Source organism: Copadichromis virginalis, linkage group LG17 (assembly GCF_057382275.1).
Source record: "Copadichromis virginalis isolate Kocher_CV1m ecotype Utaka linkage group LG17, C_Virginalis_male_GT1.1, whole genome shotgun sequence".
In the NCBI taxonomy this organism is placed as follows: Eukaryota; Metazoa; Chordata; class Actinopteri; order Cichliformes; family Cichlidae; genus Copadichromis; species Copadichromis virginalis.
Genome location: NC_140634.1, coordinates 28,891,078 through 28,912,787, shown reverse-complemented (window position 1 = coordinate 28,912,787; position 21,710 = coordinate 28,891,078). Strand labels below are relative to the sequence as shown.

At 39.1% G+C, this 21,710-nt stretch overlaps 1 protein-coding gene across 2 annotated transcripts in view; it reads left to right on the top strand.

Moving 5' to 3' along the window:
* iqsec3a (IQ motif and Sec7 domain ArfGEF 3a) overlaps positions 1-20,244 on the top strand; it is a 120,641-nt gene extending 100,397 nt beyond the window's left edge. Inside the window, exons 9-14 of one of the 2 annotated variants that reach the window (XM_085435849.1) lie at positions 2,598-2,723; positions 4,557-4,656; positions 5,078-5,236; positions 9,025-9,117; positions 12,148-12,191; positions 16,611-20,244. In XM_085435849.1, the coding sequence (XP_085291975.1) occupies positions 2,598-2,723; positions 4,557-4,656; positions 5,078-5,236; positions 9,025-9,117; positions 12,148-12,191; positions 16,611-17,174 (1,086 nt within the window). In that variant the 3' untranslated portion in view covers positions 17,175-20,244. The remainder of the gene's footprint in view (positions 1-2,597; positions 2,724-4,556; positions 4,657-5,077; positions 5,237-9,024; positions 9,118-12,147; positions 12,192-16,610) is intronic. The other variant, XM_085435850.1, reaches the window with a different exon arrangement.
* Positions 20,245-21,710: the final 1,466 nt, after the last annotated feature.

Here is a 21,710-nt window from a genome sequence, read left to right as displayed (position 1 = left end):
GAAATAGACACAATGTACTGTCTATAGATTTGTTTAAATGCATCTCTGCAAACTAAAGCCATGCTGCCATGTTCTCTTTAGAGAGTAAAGGTAGCCCTTCAATATAAGATATACTTGTTCTCTCTTTTTCGAATTGTTTTGCCCTAAACTTTAACATTTAACATGCTAACTGAAGCCTGTAGCTCTTGGCGTTTTGCAGTTTCTTTGAGCAGTTTCTCTCTTGCATGGTCTGATCTTTGGTAATGGATGAATTTTTTTAGTATGTCCAACTCTGGGAACATTAAACGCTGTCTTGAATGTTTTTCACTTGTGAATAATCTTTCTCACTGTAGAGTTCAATTTGCATGAAAATGTCCTTATAATCCTTCCCAGATTGATGGACAGCAACACTTGTTTCTTTAAGAACTTTCTTAAATTTCTTCCTTGGCATGTTAAAACACACCTGAATGCTCCAGACCAGCAAACTGCCAATGCTCTGGTTTTATAGATGTGCTTACACATCTGTTTTGATTATGTCCTGATAAAAAAATGTCCAACTTTCTTGGTGCATCCATGTCACAAAAGGAAATGAGTGAGTCTTCATGTTTTAATTAATTTTAAATTCAACACCAATTATAGCAGTTGCTTCCAAATGACATTGACTTTGAAAGTATTCCCTCCACCTTTTTATCCCGGCTTACGCCTTTAAGTGTCTCTTAGTGATCGATGAGTAGCCATAGGATGACAGAGGGAGTGCTGTCAAAGCCACAACAATGATGGATTGTTGTGATAGGAAGTGACTGTTGCTGCCAATGGCGGCCGTCTGCTATAAAAAGAGCGAGTCTTAAATAAAGTTTCTTCTATTGAAATAATAACCCAGCCAACAGTCTCTGTGCTTTGAATTCTAAACGCCTTATCTACTATTACTCCAGAAGGAAGTGGCACACAAATATGATGAATTTTTCTGTATCGCTAGTAAATAATTGATGATTTGATGAAAGCCGTATTAGAGCCTTTGATGAATGAGATGAGGTAGCTTTATATCTAAACATGTGAATATTTTTTTATATTTGTTTTTATTTTATTTTTTTATTTGAAGTCAATCATTTGCCTATAAATATATTGGCATCTCTTGTCAAGCTGTTTCTTAATAATACTTTTTTTTTTTTTTTTGAATGAGCAGGAGGCATTTCAGGCTAATGATGTCTTTACATGTTTCTGACATTAGTATAATGAGAAAGCGGGCTGGCTGTGGAAGGCTGGGCTCGAGTCGGTATACCCTGCAGTGATGAGAGAGCAGGAGAAAAGGAGACAGAGGCTATGTGTGTACTCCATGCATTGGAAATTATTCTCTCAGAGCAGAGGGAAGGAAACTTTGAAATGCACACAGGGAAAATTGCACAGGGGCTGTGTATATTTGTGTTTTACCCTGAAGAGGGATCAACTCCACATCTACTCTGCTGCTTTTTGGATTTTTGCAGAACACAGAAAGCTGGACCAGACAAGGCAGAGACAAGTGTGTGTGAAAGGGTGACAACATGATTAGATCAGTCCTCCGAAGGCAGTCTGTTTTCTTTCGGGTTTTTTTGGGGTTTTTTGTTTCTTTTTTTTTTTTTTGGGGGGGGGGGGGGGGGGGGGGTTGCAGTGTAATCTGCTTAAACTTGAAAAAGCACCTTAGTTGAAGAGGAGATGCCAAATGTTTTCAGACAAAAGGAGCATTTTCTGAATTTAAAAAAAAACACACCTGTAAGCACAGGCCTGCCCTCTATGCTAATAGAGTTTTGTCTTATGTAGGATCCAGTAACTAAACAGCAAGAAGTACATTGCAGAAATAAAACTAACAGGATTTGGCAACAACTCGTATTTTTCTTTTTTCTTTTTGTATAAGCAGCCTGTGGCAAAACATCCCTCTTTGAGGACTACCACAGCTACTAGAATCGAGCAGAACAACCATCACTGTAGGAACACAAATGCTCGAAATATGACATTTGGAACACAGAAAGTGAATCTTCCTCTTGTCTTCTTTATCTTTTATTTTTAAGAAACCTGTTATAATCCCACTAGCAATAAAAAGCAGTTTTGTTTGGACTGGTGCAAAGACGCCAACAGCTCGCTCTCACAAACAATGCATTGCAAAGATATGCGCTAGATAAGATAATACAAAATATATTTGCTTTTGGTGTTTTGTTTTATTTTATTGTCATATTAAGCCGGGATTCGTCTTTGCCAAGAGGGAACGCTGAACATCAGACAGACCAAACCTAAGTAAAGAATCCTAAAATGTAAACCTGGATTTGTAGAAATGTTCTCCTCAAGAGGGCACAGATTTTGTTCTTAAGCTTTATAACCATTCTCTCTCTTAGCTGTTGCTATAAATTACCATTTTAAAGTACTCTTAAGACTAAGAAATAAGTGTCCATGTCACACTAAGTTGTCTCATTTTGTGCTTAATGGAGTTTTTTCCACTGCACCAGTCTTGTATCTCCTAGCTTTGGGAGGAAATGTTGATTTAGGTTTTTTACTTCTCTTTTTCTGGATTTTTGAATTATTTTAAAGCATCCCATCAATGTCTGTAATATGATTTTTGAGGCTGGGTCTCCCTTTGTGTTCATATTCAGGTTCTCTCCGTCCCTCATAGAAGACTAGTGTGCTGTAGTCGACTTTTTGAGGTGACAGACGTCAACAAGGCCCAAAAACAAGCAGCACACCAGAGAGAAGTCTTCCTCTTCAATGATCTCCTTGTGGTAAGTAGACGAAAAGCCTTACACTTTATTAAATTGACAATCATTATGAGATATTCAGTATAAAAATACTGTTTTCATCCTGAGAGTTTCTTTTTCCTTCTTCTGCACACAATCACACTTTGAAGTTGCTTATTTAGTTATGACAGCTGCAGTCCAACAATTCTTACTTTGGGTCCAGCTTTTCGCAGTGCTTGTCTTTTTTATGTTATTTCATAACTCTGGCGTCTCCAGGCATTTCTTTTAATTATAGTAAGCAAATAATAATAATCAAAGATCTGTCCTCTACAGAGCTGCTTTAAAGGATGGTAATATAGTTTCATTTCACTTGAGGACAGCACAGATTAGCTGCTCATTTGATCCAAAGTTATATAGATGTGGGAATTATCAAAGGTTTAAATGTTGGACATAATGTTCTCATTAAGAGGCGCATAGGAGTTATCTATCCAATGTATTTAACTGACCTCATAATTATGTCAAATGCCACAACATACAGGAAAGGCAAAAAGCAGCATAGCCATATTACTTCACTTTCTATGGAGGCATAAAAGTAATTGGGACCTGCAGGAGAGGTTGTTAAAACTCAAATTTGAAGTAAAAGACTAAAGAAGCTATTGTCCAACATCACAGTGCAATTCTGTTCATTTGGCACTAAAAGTTAGCGGAGCGATATATTTCGCAAGGATGTCTTCTCGTGACAGCTTTGAAAGCGGGACAGAAGTTGTCTTTGAAAATTTTTCACTACGGGATGAAAGTGAAGGGGACTTCTCTTTGAATTTGGCCCCTGTTACAGCAGCTTGAAAATGTCAATAAGTGTTTAAAGTGCCAATGTGATGTATTGGTTTAATACGCCTTTCCTGGTAAATTATGCCTCACAGTAGTGCTGGAAAACAGATATGCCTCATCTTTCTCTATCTGGAAGGTCATTCAGTGGAAAAAAAAAGGAGCTCCATAACAGCCACGATATATCCTGATATAAGCACTGGCGCGCAATCTGAAACACTTGGAAGGTTGTAGTGTACATTAGTATTGACTATCCGCTCTCGATGTTGTCACGGCGGGGTGCGCCAGTGTGTTTTTTGAAACAGGACCCAAAAGCAGATGTGGTCGAGGAGTTGCAGGTTTAAACAGAAAGCGATCCTTTATTTGGATGATAGCAGGAGTTAAACATGGAACCCTAAGCAAACTAAAAAACACTAAGAAACAAACACTATGAAGTTCTATGACTAAAACAATGGTGGGGATAACAGACGACCTGACAATGACATTCAGAAAACAGAGGACTTAAATACACACGAGGCGATCAGGGGAAGTGGAGACACACGAGGAAACAGCTGACTTGGATATACATAATGATGCACAGGAAAGAGTAAAACTAACCACATGAACACAGAACACAAGACCCTTTTCAAAATAAAACAGGAAACATGCAGACTTAGACACGACAACACAAGCTTAACAGGCCTAACACACATGACAGACTAGACAAGGAACCAAACACAGAAACCAACGAGACAGATGATAAACAATCACTAACCTAAACCTCCACTGACCCCTAAATAAGAACAATACAAACTTATAACCAAACTAACATGAAAGCTTCAAAAATTACAAAATAAAACACAAAATGCTGGGTCAGAGACCCAGCCTGTGACAGATGTTTTTAAATGCTCAAATAGTTTGTTCTTTCGCAACTGCCTTTGATGTTGTTATGCGATATGGAAATCTCTGGCAAGATTTTTGGAAGTGTTCAGAACATGGAACAAGGAATTAAATAGGCAGTTCTGTCATTCAAACATTTTACTACAAGGCTCATGATGTTGTTTATTTCTACAGATCTTGAAGCTTTGTCCAAAGAAGAAGAGCTCTGCGGCCTACACTTTCTGCAAAGCCATGGGACTACTTGGCATGCAGTTTCACCTTTTTGAAAATGAATGTAAGTCACAATGCTGGTATGAAAAAAAATCCCCTCTTGATATCTCCTTAAGTCATTGCTAAAATCTACCATTTCCAAGCTTGCACAGAGAAAAAAATATCTGTCGAAATTCGAAGCGAACAAGGACTGTATAATTTGTTGCTTTATCTTAAAGGGCTTATTTTAAGCACAATAGTCTTTTTATTTTTTTCTGACAGCATCAAACTATTATCGGTTTTATTCCAATCTTGCATTTCAATTTCTGGAAATGTCATTCTCCCAGTCCCATTCAATACATGCTGCATGACATTTTTGCAAGCAAGCCCAAGTTTGCAGCTCAGAGTGACCTTTAGAAGTCTTTTTATGATCACACTTGTAACTAAGACACCCAGGAAAGTAGTTTAGATATGCCTTTCACTCAACAGTTTAATGTACTCCGCAGACTACCCCCATGGAATCACCATCCTCTCACCATTCGGATCAGACAAGAAGCAGGTATTAAACTTCTGTGCTCAAAGTGCCGAGGAGCTGCTCAAGTTTGTGGAAGACCTAAAGGAATCAATCGCAGAAGTGACGGAGATGGAACAGATACGCATCGAGTGTGAGAATCTTTCTAAATTGTCCATATCAAATTATAGAATTGATATAATTTGACAACAATAATTGTTGTTTTTACTTGGAATGATGTTGAGCGTTTGAGTATAATCGTCAACTTTGTGTCTATTCCTTTTGTAGCAATACTCCCTACAACTGAAGAAGGGTCAAATGCTATTACATTTTGCACCAAATCAATAATGTCTTGGGGTGTTAGAGATCTTCTTAGATGTGAGAATCAATATGTCTTTTTTTTTTCATTTTTCTTTTTTCTTTTTGGTATTATGCGCAAACTACTTGTCTGTGTCCCATCTGTGTGGTTTCAGACTGAGTTTTGAAAGAAAAAAAAACCTTCTGATGCACTGCAGCTCAAGCACACTGCAGGGGGGCAATGATACGGAGGTGAAAATAGGTCAGGGCTCCTCAAAGCAGCCAGGCATCTGACTTGCTCGGACTTGTGCGCGCCTGAAATTCTCTAGACAATGAGTCACTGCAACACATGGACAACCTAAGTGTGTCCGCAGCCTAGCTTCTGCCAGTGGGCTTCAAAGAGAGGATCCCTGCTGGGTTTTGATGCAGTTGCCTTACCCTCGATAGAGCGGGAGGCCCTGCAGCCAAGGGGGAGCAGGCAACAACATACGGAGATAGGCAGGTGTTGACAGAAGGAAATTATTTTTCTCTTGGAGCTGTGTAAAGGCTGGAATAACTTGTGCTAAAACATAAGAGAGTGGATGTTGGGACACATTTATTATATTTGCAAAGGCAAACTTTTTTCTCAGGTGGTGATAGATAAACATTTTGAAAACAAGGAAGAGCTGTCACCTGAACAGACAAACTTCCCATCGTTTTCCTCCAAGGGGCTTGATTTTGTCAGCAGATTAGTAAACAGGCCTGCGGCAAGCTCACTTCTGTTTCGAGTTTCCCTCTTTGAATTTCTTTCCCCTCTCGCTGCTGTTTTTAATAAAGGTAAATTAAATATTGTCGTAATTCTTTGCCACCACAGAATTTCTTAGTTTCGCCACAGTTTAAACCAAATTACTGTACACAGAATTTTAAGCCCGAGCTAATAGTTACACCGACTGAGCGTGCCAGTGCAACAGCATTAAGCATGCAGGCTTATTATTCTTCAGATTTTTGCTGCTTCTTCTTCTTCTCATTATTATTCTTACTGATTGGCATTAAAGCTCACTATTTATTAGCTGTCAGATTTTATCTTCTTCTTATTATTATTGCTATTATTATTCCACCTAACATTTTGACATCCTTCAGCTTTGAGAACCTCCCACAGAAGTTATACCAAGATCCACAGCTCCAGTGAGAATAGTGGGCTCTGGCTTTTGATAACAATTTGTCATATAGATTTCCATATTTATAATTCAAAGTTTTTTTGGATTACAAGGCTTTGGATTTTTTTCCACAGGAGCAATTTAAGTTTCATAAAGAATTAGATTTAAAACAGAACAGTGTAGAGATATCGCCTAGAAAATACTTACTTTCACAAATGCCATTAAAGCCCAGCCTTTTCCCACCACCTTGCTTATAGCCAATAAATATAAAACAGGTTTTGGAATTTCACAATAAAATGTGAAACTTTTGTATTTTATACTTGGGAAGTCTCTGGCACTCGTGATGAATCAATTTTTCCGATATCACTTGTAACTTTTCTTCGAGACCCACTTCCATTGTTTCTCTCAGTTGTTTGGACAGTAGGCTCACACCTCCTGTTCTTTTTACAAGCTTTAGTCACCATAGCAACTGGTGACTGGTGTCACCCTTTCTCTCAATTTAAAACTCATCATGGCTGATCCAGTGGGGATCGGTGTGTCCTGTTTTTATTGATGCTTTGATGCAATTCATCACAACTGTTGTTCACTGTAAGATCAATTTTAGTCAAAGTATTATTGACTGACAGGTTTTACAGGAATTTTGCTAGACTTTCAAATGAAAAACTGCTTATCAGGGCTTGTAAATACCACTGGATTTTCAGGACTTTCAAAACGAAAGCTCAAAAGGGATAAAAAAAAAAAGGTAGCGGCGGCATTAGTGGTTCCTGTTATGACCACTATTATATAAACAAAATGAATTTACATGTTCTGTTCTTTCAAAATGAAATCCACTTCATAATAAAAATGACATTTGAACACTTTTCCAATAGCCCGATTCATACTCTGCATGTTTTTTTACCTTTCCAATAATTTTAGCCAAATTATACTTGACTGTCAAAATAAAACCTTAAAAAATATTAAAGCTGACTTTCAAGGCTTATAAAACATGACAGTTTTCATATATATAATTCATTATCCTGAGGCTCCCTGAGTAGCTCAATTTATGCCTACTGCTGTGGCCTTTAAAAATAAAATGTCCCTGATATCTTTTCACTGTCTCTTTATCTAGCTAGAGGTACTTACATTAAGCTCCCAATACTTTTGCAACGTCCAGAAAAAAAATTCTTATTATCTGATGGTTCATCATAAATCATCATCCTGTTACATCCTGTTAACTGCTGACAACTCAAATGGCAGCAGGTACATTAGCACACTCAAAATTTCTTTTTCTTTTTTTCTTTTTTTTTTTTTAGTTTTAGCTTTTTCTTACTTATACTCACCAACCACCTTCGGTACATCTTAGGTACACAGATATATATCAAGCCAAACAAGTGGCAACTCAATACGTGCAGATGTGGTGAAGATGACAGAGGTCAGAGGAGAGGCAACAGTAACTTGTTACAATCAAGGTATCCAAAAGAGCATTTCTGAATGCACAACACCCCCCTTAAAGCAAATTGGCAAAAGCAGCAAAACTATTAACAGCTGTTTGGCTAACAGCAAATTATTATTAAAGACAGTGAGAGATTGTTAACTATAGTATCTTCTCAATGCATGCTGCTAGGCACTGTTGAGATGTTGTTATGCCAGGCATGCATTCGCCTAAAACAGCTGGGCTTAAGTTTGGTTGGTCCAACTGCTGTACAGTCAATACTGAGACTGGTCTTTCCAGGGTTTAACTAAAGTTACACAGATCACTGACATTGATAACAGGGAATAGTCCTGCGTGTTAATCCAACTTTACATTATGGACATTTTCCCTCTTTAATACGGAAAAGTGCATATTAAAATCATAATGCTTTGGTAATGAGCCATAGTGTTTTAATAATGTTTAGTAATGAAAAAAAAAAACATAATTATAGCCACTATAATAATTTTATTGAAAGTACAACTACATTTCAAACCAAGCAATCGTTTTATTGTTGGATTTTTCATCAGTCATGGTAGATGTTGTATTGCACATGTGACTTTACAAGAAACATCCAAGTAAATTACTGATTCAGTTCAAATAAAGACTGTTATTTATATTTTTAGTTTTCTATCGATGGAACTTTAGCTTACTTTTTTTCCCCCCTTTCCGTTTATCTCTTAGTCTCAGAATGCGGACATGTTGTACCGCACCCTCAAAGTCTCACCTGGCAGTTTTGTGGCTCAGCATCAAAATTAGAATGCAGTGTTGTGTTGGAAACAAAACAACATTTAGTCATGATGATTGGAAATGACATGCAATTACCATCAAGTGTGAAGTTTAATTAGCGAGATGAAGAGGTGTGTGTTGAGACTGGAGAAGAGAGTGGGTGGGAGAAATGTGCATGAGTGTGTATGTGTGTGTGCTCGCTTTTGAAGGAAAAACATTTCCTGGTTAATTTTGTTGCTCTTACCCATCATCATCCACCAATCTATCAACTTCCTTTCTCTCTCTGTCATGGTGATTATGAGGATGATCATTTTTGTTTTCTGCTCTCTGCAGGGGAGCTGGAAAAGCAGCAGGGAGCCAAGACACACTCGGTAAAGAACAACGGCACACAGCTAGAGCTTCGCGGTAAACAGGGCTCCCCATCAGGTGTGTGTGTGTGTGTGTGCATACTGTTGCTTATTGAATCCCACTGGAGAGACACCAACTGCGCTGTTAATTTGTTTACCTGCTGCTGTTTTTATGAACTTGATCATATCTTCAAAAACTAGGCACTACCTGTAGCATTTAACATCAAGAACACTGTGTAATTTAAGATGTGTACAATGCTTGTAAAGACTGTAAATGCACAAAAATCACCTTTAGCTAAGCCTCGCCTAGTTTCAGGTGTAGTTACTAGTCCTCCAAAGTCACATGAAATGGGGTATAGTCTTTCAAACAATGTCTTTCTCAAAGTAAACTAAACTGGGCTTCTCACTTCTACTTCTCTCTTTCACAGCTTACTAGTTGTTATGAAACTGTCTCATTTTAAAAAGAGAACCAGGTGAAAGGGTCTTAGAGCTACACTTAATGAATACAAGCTCAATAAATGAGAATTCAAATTAGATTTTTTTGTGTAACAGGGCTTTTTCTCCCCCCCTTGATCGTGAAAGAATGAAATATTCATAGTACTCACAATACTTTCTACACCATATTATGAATTATACTCAATGGCCTCTTCATTAGATATATCTGATCAACACCTTGCTAGCACAATTATCTAATCAGCCAATCACATGGCAGCAACTCAACTCAATGGTCAAGATGACCTGGTGAAGTTCAAACCAAACATTAAAATGGTGAAGGAATGTGATTTAGGGGACTCTGAAGGTGTTATGGTGATTAGTACTAAACGGCCTGGCCTTTTACAAACTGTTGATCTGCTGGGATTTTCCCATACAACCAGTTCTCTGGATTAAAATACCTTGTTGATGCCAGAGTTCAGCAGAGAAAGTCCAGAATAAGGAGGAATATATCTGATTGTACAACATGTCAAACCTTGAAGTAAATGGGCTACAGAAGCCAAAGACCCCAACATTCAATGGTAGGGTCCCAGCCACGTCAAAGAGGTCAAACCACCTCAAACTGGTTTCTTTAACATTTGCACTCTATGGGCTCTACATTCACCAGAGATCAAAAAATAGGTCGCTTTTGCGATGAAAATCTCATCATGCATGTGCAGCCAACAAATCTGCAACAACTGTGTGATGCTATTATGTCAATATGGACCAAAGTTTCCAGCCCCTGCTGAATCTGTGCCACTGAGTATTTAGGCAGCTCTGCAGGCAAAACAGAATCAAAATTGGAACTTAGCAAGGTGTATCTAATAAAGTGGCTAGTGAGTGTATCTGTCAAGGTTGTTGCCACTTGTCACGGTTTGGTGCTGTGGCGGACAGGATGAGGACCCAAATAGAAGGGTGAACTTAAAGAAGCAGCTGTATTGCACTGTGCAGACACTCGAAAGATAAACTCAGGACAAATTAAACTAAACCAGGAACTAAGAACTGAAACACTGGAAAACTAGGAACAATGAACTCAGAGCAATGGAAACCGGAAACACAAAGAAACCCGCACAGCAGATGGCGTGGTACAACACGGCAACAAGCGGAAGACTGAGGACTAAAATACACAGGCGGGATGACGAGAGGATGGGGAACAGGTGGAAATACAGCTGGGACTAATCAGACATAATAAGACAGAGGGAAAGCAAAACTCAAAACACTGAACACAGGACACAAGGCTATCAAAGTAAAACGGGAAACAAGAGATATCCACGAAGACACAGACTTGACACTGACTGAGGAGACACAGGGAACAAGGAACACAGAGCACAGAAACAGAAAACAAGAGACTAGAATGAAACTAATGAAATCAAAGCCTTTTAATAACACAAAAACACTGGGTAACTGACCCAGGTACGACTATGCTGTTACTAGATCCAGCAGTAGATCCTAAAAAGTAGCCTAAAACCATGTAAAAGTTTTGCATTCATTTTTAAGTAATTTTAAAAATAAACTTTTATTTGTCATGAACACATAAGGTTGTATAACCAAAATCTTCTTATCGTCTATTCATGCTTCTCCCAAAATGCTGATGCTAAAGACATATGATAATAAACACTGTTTTATTGGGCACTCTTCTGAATGAGGTTACAAGGTGGCTTCCGGACAGCAGTTCAGTATGTGAGGCTCTGTGAGTGTGTTTGAATCATAGGTACACAGAAGGGAGAGAGGGACAGCCTGTGTTCTATAGCCATCCCAATAACTGCAAGCCATAGGATATTTCACATCTTTGAGTTCAAATTCAATAACTGCAACACCAAAACACAGGAGATATTATTCCTTACACTCATTCTGAACTGGAGCACTTGTTTCCTTCCTTCCTTAGCATTCTTGTACTATGCTGCATCCAAGCTTGAAGATAGACACATTTGTTCCATTAGTAAAGCTTTAAAGTTGCATGAATGCAGTTGTGAGTGTGATGGTATTTCTAGGTGAATGATTTTCATTACTGGTATCTTGTGTTTATGTCATTTGTCCTCATAAGAGAGCTTGACATCAGTAGCATTTTCTTAATGTGTGAGGCTAACTAATTGCATGCATGGCATTATGATAAAGACACAGGAGAGCAGACTGTTTCATTTTAACACAGTGATGACTTGGAGGGTTAGCTTTACTTGTAACAGGTTAAATTTATACTTTGTTAACATTTTTCCTATCTTGCAAGAGAGGATAAGTGATAGTTTTGGCTTTTTGTGGAGGGTAGCTTCCCCAACTCAAATAAAAAGAATAAATTCTGATGTGGCAGCATCACGGACTATAACTACAATTGATGTAAAGTTAATGGTGTTTATAGACTACCTCTACAGTAGCAAACATCCTTAAACTATGCTGTTTATGCCATTCCTTGAGATTTCAAGAGCCTGCCATGAAAAGTCACTGATGCTAAGCTCTGATTGTACATTTGCTTTTTAGAGAGGGGTTTACTGAATTTTCACTTGCTTCTAGAAGTTCTTCTGCATAATGATTGATTGCTTGCTTGCTTCAAGCAAGTCTAAAATTCCTTATCTTTATCTTGGAAAAAAAGAGTGATTTTGCCACCACCTTTGTCCCTTTTTCCCTTCTGTTTTCCCCCCTGCAGGACACCAGGAGATAGATGACAGAAGTGGACACAATGCAGTAGAGGTAAGTGCCTAATAATAGGCTTATGTCCCAAACAACAGGTAAGTGAGTGCAGTGAGAGTCTTTGCAGTGGCAGTATCGAGGTAGGACAAGATAAACTCAGGAGTATCTTTAGGATTAGAAGCGTCAAGCAAGTGTGGGTGAAGAGTGCGTGAGAGAACGAGTGCTGCTGGGTAATGTGCAGCGGGCATGTGAGGTAACCCAATCAAACAAAATATTAGATAAAAGGACTCCTTTGTCGTGTAAAAATTAAATATGATGGCTCGGGAGAATTAATACACTCACAGCGGTCAGAGCAGGTTGTCCTCACGCTGAAAACGCATCAGGCTTAAATATGATCTGGAAGCCAAAAAAAAGAAATAGGTTGTAATTAGTTTCGCAAGCTCAGGCAGAAATTGTGACTCCTTTGGGGCCTTTCAAGAAAACGAAGAAAAAAAAAGGCTGGGGAAAGCTGAGGACATGTGTGAAATGCATTTACTGTGTGTGTACCCGCATGCAGCATTGAGACCTTAATTAACACAGCAGCATGCAGGCGGATAATTTTAACGCTCATTTGACCTGGAATGGTCGCCTCCCCACCCTTTTGCCAGACCTCTGGGGGGAGGGGGACCTCTCGTGTGAACATTTTGTGCAAGAAACACAGGAAATGGAACTACACAGTATGTGTATCCTTGAAGCATCAGGTGACCTTTATTAGCCTCTGTTTTTTGTGGCTCTGGAGTTTAGGCTTGGATTGAAAAGCCAAATACACGGGGCCAATTTGACATTCAGTGGCTGTTTAATTCCACACAGCCACTGGTATATGTTACACTGTATGTCTTTTGCTCAGGTGCTGGCTCAAGCAAATATAATTCATAAGTTCTATCAGATGCTTCATAGTCATAATAATGAACTATTATCGGCTTTAATTTGAAAACATGTGCAGTCACATCATTGGCGTTATAGATTCCAGAGTGCTTGTGATACAAAAGCCATTCGACAAACTAGCAAGAAAAAATTAGAGTGCAAATCAAATTATAAGACTAAGATTTTAGCTGTAGTAAATTTGGACATACTCCAATCCCAACAATGTATTTTTTCATCATTTCTTTGCACAGGGTTGGCTTCAGGTCATTCTCGTTCCATTTCTTTTTTCATTTGTGTGCCTCAGGTCAGTTCTACCTCGGGTCAATCTTCATGGTTGTCTGAACTACCTTCACCAGCCATCTTGCTCTCTGCCATCCAGCCTACAGTAGCCTAAATGTCAGCGGCTGGTGGGGAGCCACTAGCTGTCCAAACACATTTATCTCAAAAACCAGGAGGGTCCACTCCAAAAAAGCCTCTTTATACTAGAGGCAGAAATCTAAGGATACCAAATCCTGCGGCAAGCTTTTAATCTTAGATTTGATAAGGTGATGAGATTCTAACGTTACTATCTGCCTCAGAGCAGTGACAACAAGCCGACTGTGTTGTTACAAAATGGCCGTTAGTTGTTTTTAAAATCCTGTTGTTGTCAGAGCCTTTAAGATTTCGAGAAAAAGTTTATTCAGTGCTGTGCACAGGTCTTGAGCCACCCTTTATTTCTTCATATTTTGCAAGGAACATGGCAAATAGGTGTGAAGATTTATTTAAACATGTGCAAAAATAAACGGAAACCTAACATATAAGTCAAAAAGTTTGTGTCTAACGTGCTTGAAAGTCAATATTTTAGATGAACACATTTATTCTTCAACACAGCCTGAACTCTCTTAGGTAAGCTTTGTTGTCATTTCTTTAAGTAGTCTTCGGGAATAGTTCTCCAGGCTTCTTGAAGGATATTCAGAACTCTTCTTTGGATTTTGACTGGCTTTTGTTCTATTTTCTGTCAAGATGATCCCCCACTGCTTCAGTAATGTTGAGGTCTGAGAGGACCTATGTCTGATAGTGTTCCATTGAGTGCTTTTATATGCAAGTCTTTGTATGATGCATAGAGCGAGAAGCAGGGTATACCCTGAACAGATTACCAGTCTGACGCAGGGCTACTGATGCTGATCTGAGCCAAAAGTTTTGGATTTGTTACTCTATAAGACTTTTTTTCCACCTCTTATTGCTTTTGCGCCAAGCTGCTGGACTTGTTGAGTGTAGAAGAACCAGATGTAAAAATCCAAATCTCTAATTACACCTGCTGCAAAATAATGGCTTTAGAGCCCAAAGACAAACTTGTGCTTAGTACAGATACATGCGAAGGCATCCTTTTGGGCTTAAACTAATGAGCTTTTTGTGATTCTTGACTAATTTGGACCATCTGTTAAACAAATCTATTTTTTACTGAGAAAAAAAACTTTTGAAAGGCACAAGAAAGTCATTTAAATCCTTCACTCTTTATCTGAAGTGATTTAGAGCTCACTGATACTGTATGGTAAGTCATCAAGAAGAAGTGACTCTTGGCACATTCAAAAGGAGAAAATGTTAATTGAGTTCTTTCGTACAAGAGTCACACCGACTGCTTTAAAAGAAGGGACGAACACTACTGTAAGACCTTTCTAACCTTAAGATACTTCAACTTCAAAGACTATTATATTCACACAGCCGGCATTCTGAAGAGGTTTGGTGGTAAAATGTTTTCTGATCGACACATTAAAACTGGAAGCATATGTAGATAGTTGTGCTGTGGTTAAGAAGCTCAAAATACATGTAAAAAGTCCCAAACTCTTAATATACACTATTATACACTTCCATGTAGGAGACTATGTACTGTGATAAAAGTCTTGAGTTATACTTTATTTCTTTATATTTTGCAGAAACCTAACTCCACCACATAACTCAAGGAATGAATCAGTGTTGTGTCTGCATATAACAAACAATTCTGCAAAGAAACTATTTTAAATGGTATCTTTAGGCACTTTGTAGCCTGTCAAAGCATAATTTGTTCTTTGTTCTTTAGCTGAATCCATGAAAAATTCAAATCATATCATATGCCTTTTATCCCCTGGAGAGCAATAAAAGAAAGTTTTGCAGTGATTCCCAAAGTATTTTTTGCCAAAAACGTGGGATATACCGTAGCGTGTCCAGAAAAAATATTTGAGAAAAAGGACCTGACAGAATTGTGCAACTGTTAGACAGAAAGCACATGTGTAGAAAAAGGTGCTGGTGTGAATGAGGCAAGTTGTACAAAGCAGCGCCAGTCCAGTTACTATGTAGCTAGGTTAGGAGACAGACATAACAGTGACTTTCTGCATGTGAAATATGCTGGAGGTTCTGTAATTTGTCTGGGGCTGCATTTCAGCTAGTGGTGTTGGGGATCTCCAGATTTTGATTCAGCATGCAATACCTTCTGAAATGTGTCTCATTGGCATACAGGTTCATTTTCATATATAGCTTCAGTATGACAGTCATCCCAAACACAGCCAATGCATTTAAAGCATATCTGATTGAAAAATCACATGATGGAACTCTTAGTCATGGATTGGTCTCCCCACTGCCTGAACCTTAACATTGTTGAAGCAGTGTGGGATCATCTTGACACAGAACAAAACAAAAGGGAGCCAACATCCAAATAAGAGCTTTCAATGTCCTTTAAGACCCCTAGAGAACTATCACTGAAGACTCGTCTAGCAGTCCACCCGACTTCCACGCTCAAATGTTAGATTTATATAAATACACCATCGGGGTACTTTTTGCATTAATTATCTCCACCGTACACAGTGTGCATTTCAGATTGTGCTCAGTTCCTTGAATTTCTTGCCATATGTTTTCGGAGATACACATTTCTGAAACTCTGAGACGTTATACAATTCTGTAAGTAGGCTGCATAAAAAAAGATAGTAAAGGAAGAGAGATAAAGGGGGAAAAAGCTGAGGGAAACTGCCTATAGAAATCAGAGTGCTGAAACAAATGGGACATCTGGAGGTTTGCATTCTAATTGATTGTTGCCTGTGGACGTCTGTGGTTGTCACTCTGCTCACTTCCTCTCCTCCTCTTCTTCCACCTCTCCCGCTTCTTCGTATGACCTTGGTCTATGTTCTGCTTACCTCGACCCACAAGTCTCCTCGTGTTCACTGTCACCGTAGTGCCACACAGTGGTTTGGAAGGGAGACACGGGGGCCCTCAGTGTCCCCTTTGGAACCACCGGGACCGTCCTCTAGCATCGTTCTTATCCCCATTCCCCACCACTATTACCAATGACGCCAGTCACACACACTGGTGTTCCCAGCATCCAGCACTGTTCCCAGTACCTGTGGGGGTGGAGGGAGGGGAGAATATTGTAGTCACAGAATTTTACACCTCCACCGATCCTTAACACCTAAGCCCCCACGCATGCCCCGTGTGTGTGTGTGTGTGTGTGTGTGTGTGCTGTGCGTTCACTCCCCCCACAAAAAAAGAAAAAGAGGGCTTGACGGATTGTAGAGGAGGAACCAGTTTTATAACATTTGATGCTGTTCTCTTGGCTGTTTTCTAAACTAGGTGTCAATTCACAACAGGCTTCAGACGTACCAGCTCAGCAGCAGCATGGCTCGGAGCCCCGAGAGCGCGGCCCTTCTTAATCACCGGGGAGAGGTGCTTTTCCAGCAGGGGCCCCAGGGGGTAACGCAAGGGCCTGCGCCTCCACCACAGCACCTGCAGCTGCAGTCAGCGGCAAGCACTCCCGCCCATCATCTCCCCCTCCAGCAGCACCACCAGCCCTGTGTCAGCATGGCTGACCTGCGGCCTGAGGCGCTCATCCAGTGTCAGCAAATTGTCAAGGTCATCATGCTCGACAACAGCAGCCATGGACGCATGGAGGCCTTCCTCAGCCAAACGCCCACACACCACCACTACCAGCATCACCATCACCACAGCCACCATCAGCTTAGTCACTCCGCCATGTCCACCCCTGTCCGCTCGCCAAACGGTTCACACGGCAGCGACGGCCACCAGCCCCCACTGCCTCCCCCGCCTCCACCTTACAACCACCCGCACCAGTACATACCCCCAGACCCCCGCCTCAGTCTACACCGGACCCCAAGTGGCTCTCGGAGCATGGTGTAAATAAATGAATTCAAATTTTTCTCCCTGAAAGACAGACACATACTTCCACATAAACCCTATCACTTCTCTTCCTATCTAACAGTACATATTGTACATATATACATACAGATGAAGCTATAATGAAAAAAAATAAAAATCCCACTTATATGCATAAATTTAAGGAAAAAAAGATTTAAAAAAAATAAGGTTTTAAAAGAGATAAGAAGAAATATAGTGCGTATATAAAGTTTTACTTGATTCCACATGTATTTTGAAATATTATGTAGTTTTAACAAATTTCTATAACTTTTTGTCAGTTTTAACTCTAGAGAAAACTCACTGCTATTCACTTCATGGATGGATTCCTTCCAGTTCCAGTATTTATCAGCAACAACAGAAACACACGAATCCCTCAAATCTTTTGAATTTTTCTTGTAATGGATGGAAAGACATCAAGGATCTTCTGCTTCTGTTTGCTTTATCATCCCAAGCCTCATGCCTACTGTGCTGTATGTGCACACGTGCGCATAGCTGACACTTAACTGAAACTCTGTGCCAAAATACATATGCCTCCACTAAACACTGACTTCTTTGCACTTGACTAAATGCTAGGGCTAGAAGAAGAAAAAAACACACTACTCCTTTGCTTTGAGAAAATAGTCATTTCAGGCTTCTTGTTCAAGGAGCAAAAAAAAGAAAAAAAAAAGAATAGCAAAACTGATATTTCATAAAAAGTTATCTACCCATTTGCGCTGTTGCTTATTTATTTATGTGATGGAGGGCCTTCTCTCTTCTCCACTCCCCCGGATTTAAAAAAAAGAAAAAAAAAGAAGCAAAAATGACATTCTCCCGATAAGCTGTCTTTGTCATCCTCTCCTCCGTTGTGTTGTGGCTCTCTATCTTCAGAAAACATTCTCACCCAATTGTTGCTCTCCATATATCATTCTACAGTGAAGGATGACAAGAACCAAAGGCGACCAATCATATAGATTGCTGCCGAGCCAAAAAAGTTAACCCAGGATGCTTCTGTTGATTGATGCTCGTCTCTTACTCTTCATGTCTAACATTATTAAGGCTTTCCAGGAATTCTTGCCCCTTTTGTCAGCTGATGGAGGGAAGGTTTTGTCTTGTTTTTCAACATTTTGAAAATGTCTCATCGTCTGAAATGGCTCTAAAGCTACAGTGGGTTCAGATGTAAAAAAAAACTGAAAAAAAACAACACAATGTGCTGTCATCGGTTATCAAATGTGTCGTCGCTATATGTTTTTTTTGTTCCAAGAACTCACCCGAGAATTTCTGTTAGGACGCTACACTTTTTAAATGTCGAGATGTGTGTTTATTTTAATTTGCCATTGTGCCATCATTGTGTGTTTTCCGTTGGTGGATAAATGTCGGGCAGAGTCCACCCACAAAACATCCAGACGCTGTCTCTTTACGTCGGTACGACTGCCAGCTTTTGTTCCAGATCCCTGTGACTGTTTTCTCTGCCGTGCTAACCTTTCATTTTGACATTTTCAAAAAGGCAAAAACTACATGGAGCTTATACTGCAAAAGCTGGCATTAGTGGCATTGTTTGTGCTGCTGGCTATCCTGCTTTAAATAAGAATGGAAGGGAGGGGAGAGAGAAAAAAGAATGCATTATCTGATCTCTTTCTATTTCACCTCAGCTTAGATTGTAAATACCACATTCAAAGAGTCAGAAAGGACAAGCAAGCTACCTTTAGCCTCTTCAAATTGCTATTGCCCTGTCAAGCATCCGTCATTCTGAAATAGGTCAGCGACCGCCATAGCCTGAATGCGTTCATCTTTTATACATAACCCCCACCAGGTACTGTGAAATGGATGTTCAGTTAACTCTGTTCTCATCTGACCTCCATCTGTGTGATTTGTTGATTTATAATCACAGAGCCAATGCGGGGAGGTCTCTATCTCATCTGTCTGTCCTGTTCCACTTAGGATGTCACCCTGTGAAAAGACAGCGGTTGGACAAAAGACACAAACAAACAAACAAACAAAAAGCTTTCTGTTGTTGTGGTTGGCAGAGATGAGTGTGTGTGACCTACTCACAGTAGCATCCTGTAAACAAATCCGTCCTCGCTCCTGTTTATCCCCGTAATTGCTTTTGTTATTATTTCATAACACAATGAGAGGAATTACAGCTTTCAAAATGAATCAAGAGCTGTGATGATTCATTTAACACATTTACTGGCTACATTGTAGAAATGAACTTTTGAAGGTTATGTAATAAAATTTAGAAACTGTTCTATTCTATTATGAATTTTACCTTGATTGATGATGATTGTACGGTTGCTGATTTATTTGTTTGAATCAGCTTTCAGAAATTACATGATTGATTTTTTTCTTCTTCTCATGCATGTCAGTTCCAAAGCTTATTGAACCCTTACTCCCAAAATCTGGAATTTGTGTATGAAAGACTTTGCTGTGGGAGGTCAATTTTTTTTTTGTCATGATGAAAATGAAAATTTTTGTGGTGGAATTTAAAAAACAGACATGGATTTTTATTCTTTTTTTTTTTTTTGTTACGATGACAAACACCCCTTCAAATACAAATACGAATGGCTTCTTTGGGCAAATATGTTTTTGTGCCTCGAGGCAAATCAAATGCCTCTTTCATGGCCATTTTTGCTTGTTTTGTCTTATTTCTATGTATGTTATGACCCTTTCTTTATGGTTGCACATTTTAGTCGAAAGATATGCTGCGTGTGCAAGAAACATAAATATGAGGCGCACTGAAAATGACAGATTTACATTTGCAGGGAAACTAATGTAGCATTTGGGGAGTGTAGCAGATGATATGGAAGTGCAGTAGTGGGTACCTTTCATGAAGAAACTCACAAAAGGGCTCTGCCATACCAGTACATTGCTTCATGAATGACATGTGAATCTTGTCTGGCTTTTCACCACTGTGTTTGCTCATACTAGTAAAAGAAATACAAATAGAGGAAATATTTATGGATAGACAGGTGGAAACTGAGTGCAACATGAACCATCATCTCCCTCAGTTGGCTTTAAAAACCCTCCCTGTCTTTGCGGTATATTAACATGCAATTAAAGATGATTTAAGTCTATACATCACAATGGTTTGCTTTGTTATTGGATTCAGTGGCAAGATCAGTATACTCTGAATTGCCGGGAAAATGCTTATTTTGAAATGTTACACATCACTCAACACAGCATTTTACCTTCACACACTATAAACCCGCACACATAGTTTTCCTCCTACTTTGAGTTTTATGACAAGTAATACAATAGCTAAAGAATACATGGAACAATGAATCATAACACTACTTTTATGTGAGGTGTTTGCTTCTAGTAGTAAATCCACATACTGTAAGTTTGACTTCAGTTTTATGTCACCATGTGGAACTTATCTTTATTAGTGAGTCTTATTGTTTTCAGTAACAAGCAGGTGTTTTCTCTGAAAAAGTAAACTACCTGCCAAGGAAGAGATAGTGAGTAGAACAGTGGTTGATATCACAGTGTGAAAACAGCAGCAAAATAGCAAGATATGTACATTGATTATGGGGGAGAGCAAAAAAGAGCCAACAGGAGTCAGCTGGTTTGTCAAACTTGCAACTACGCTCAACATGAGTGGGAGTGGGTAAGAATACCTCATTGTTTTTATACACCGAGAGACAGCAAAAGAAGACATTTTATCATTATAAATTATTCTGTTTTTGTCACAGAAATTTTGATCTGAGTATATCTGTTGCAAATTTACAAACCGCGTGGACTAGCATGTCCATGCATGGAAATACAGAAAATAAAGCAATGCTGTACTTTAAGTAACACCAGAAATCATGACTGGTGCCAGTGCTGGAGGTATTGCATCGTAGCACCTTCCTTAGTGTCACAGTGTAAAGAACTTTCAGGAATTGCTTAGCTGGGCAATACCGCAGCACATTGAACCTGCCGATGTGTAGCAAAGAATGTCTATTTGCATTTTCTCATTTCTATTTCAGAACACGAATCCGTGCAGGAGACAAAAGTAAAACACTGAAAAGTTGAGCTGGTCTTTTGTTTTGAATTAATGCCATGTTAAAAAGACACATTGGTGACATTTTTAGAAAAAAGTCATTTTAGGAGAAAAGGCAAATATAGTTGTAGTTACCTTAATAAAGTGATCAGAAGTTTACATATACTCCTCACAGGCATGGATATCATGGTAATATGGGGCTCAGACAGCATATTTAATATTCTTGAAAATAAAAGCTCTGTGCACAAATTTACATTTATTTTGGATTTTCTCTAAATCTGCTACCCTTTCACACTGCATGCTTTGGTAACCATCAACAAGCTATTTGACCAGTCATTTTGGTAGAATTGGTAGAGTTCATTTAAATGGATTCATTTCCTGGTATGAACCGAGCTTTTAAGCATAGTACAAACATTTTCAATAGGGTTGATGTTGGGGAATTGGGAAAGCCATTCCAGAATTTTGTCCTTGGTTGGTCAGTTTATCAAAGACATAACAATATGCTGCTAATGTTAGATAAACCTTGTTCCCAAACACCAGCTCTGACAAGTTATTCTCAC